This window comes from Gavialis gangeticus, unplaced genomic scaffold, assembly GCF_001723915.1.
Source record: "Gavialis gangeticus isolate Ggan-Ray unplaced genomic scaffold, GavGan_comp1, whole genome shotgun sequence".
In the NCBI taxonomy this organism is placed as follows: Eukaryota; Metazoa; Chordata; order Crocodylia; family Gavialidae; genus Gavialis; species Gavialis gangeticus.
Window position 1 is genome coordinate 6,422,567 of NW_017728997.1, and position 1,812 is coordinate 6,424,378.

The following is a 1,812-nucleotide window of genomic DNA, read 5'->3' on the forward strand; positions in this document are numbered from 1 at the left end:
GTTTTTTTGTTTTTGTTTTTTACATAGAAGTAACCATATCAAACTAAGAAAGGAACACAGCTTGAAATACTGACAATATTTCTCTGGTTAACACCCCTGACTTTTACACAAGTGGAATCCCGATTATGAGTTACTGAATAAATATATTGAGAAGGTTTAAAAGTTAACTTGGATTGTTTTGTAAGCAAAAAAGACAAGTTACAGGCAAATTCAAGCTATCAGGAAAAATAATAATAATAAACCACTGCAGCTCATTTCAACTTGAAAAGTTTTATAGAAAATTCCAGCCTTTTTACTAGCATTATGCCGTCTGTGTGAACTTACAAAAAACCCCATAGTAATAAACATTTCCTTTCTAAAGAAGAATTATTTTGCTGTGGATGCTGTCATTTCCCAGTGTGATTCTACTAAGACCTTGGACTTTTATGGAGAGTTTCTAAAGGAACAGAAACTTCATAGCACACAACTATTGTGGGACCATACACCCAAAGAGACCTTGAAACTTAACATGAAAAAAATCCTTCTTGAGAAAGCTATATGAGCAATGAGAAACATTTTTCAGATTCAGTTAATCACCTAGATCTAAGTGCAAGTACGTAAGCCAATTTAAGATTGCAACTGAATTATGAAGAATTATGAGTCGCATTTAAAATGTACATGGAAAAGAAACATAGAAAACTGGTGTTCATTTTAAGTTTTAGAGTTGCCATAGTTATGTTATAATTTCCTTGGTGAACTGTCCAGAGTAACATCACCAATTTAGCTGGAATTACACTCAACTTTCACCAAACTAGCTAGGGTCAGATTCTTGTCCTTCATCTGCTGTAATGACTAGATTGATGCTACTAGAGGAAGAGATTGCAGCAAAGTAACAACAATTTTAACATCTGATTTAAATGTTATTTATGATAAAGATAAAGCTACTTCAATACAGGAAAATGAAATCCCACTATGTGTTGTTAAATTATTGGCTATATGTACGATAGTCCACAAACAACCAAAAATTCTATGTAATTTTTCAAGATCGTAGCTGTTCTTGACAGTTACCTAAATCTGTCTTGGTTAGTCACCTGTTCCAAAGTGAAAAAAATAATCTGCATGTTAAAAGCACTTGATATAACGTAAGAATCATCATAACGGCCATTTAAATACAGCTGCCTGGAGTTAAGAACCAAGTCCTAAACAGTTCTGCCAATGTACACCCTTGTAAAACTGTACAATAAATTTGCAACCAATTTACTGCAAACAACTTTGGACTCTTCATCCTAAAAGAAAAAATTCCAAACAATATTTTTATGATCATGTCGTCCATAGCATTTTATAGCAGAGGAAAAATTAATATCTACATCATATGTTAACTTTAAAAAATTCTATAAAACACTAAATATATAATAAAAAATATGCATATAAGGACATATGTAAACTGCTTTGGTAACATCATATTACAGATGTCTTCAGTGCATTGCAGAGTTTCCAAGGAAACTTCAGACAAAGCTATATTTGCTTTGAGGAAGTACTGTATAATGCCATTCCTAAAGAAGCATAAAACATTTTTTCCAGTAGTAAGATGTACTTGAACCACAATATTACTTAGTACTGGGTGTCTTCAAAACAACTAGCTAAATGTTGCTTATATTATAAACAAGAAGTCCTTCATGTAATTTTTGTCATAAACTTGATCTAGCTGTGAGGGATATCATTATTGTGCTGATGGCTGACAACGTACAAGCATTTGAAGTTGAAGACCCAGATCCTCTAGCATATGCATCTGAGAAAAGAAGAAAAGAAACAGTAAGGACAGCAAGATTCGTC

At 32.7% G+C, this 1,812-nt stretch overlaps 1 protein-coding gene and 1 long non-coding RNA gene across 2 annotated transcripts in view; one reads left to right on the forward strand and one right to left on the reverse strand.

Moving 5' to 3' along the window:
* Positions 1-1,168, forward strand: part of LOC109288958 — a 6,478-nt gene extending 5,310 nt beyond the window's left edge. The window contains exon 2 of the long non-coding RNA XR_002095264.1: positions 155-1,168. This is a non-coding gene — a long non-coding RNA (uncharacterized LOC109288958). The remainder of the gene's footprint in view (positions 1-154) is intronic.
* The window catches only part of CNTN4 (contactin 4), a 281,651-nt gene continuing 279,854 nt past the window's right edge, over positions 16-1,812 (reverse strand). The window contains exon 21 of the mRNA XM_019504718.1: positions 16-1,768. Coding sequence (XP_019360263.1) covers positions 1,668-1,768 — 101 coding nt within the window. The 3' untranslated portion in view covers positions 16-1,667. The remainder of the gene's footprint in view (positions 1,769-1,812) is intronic.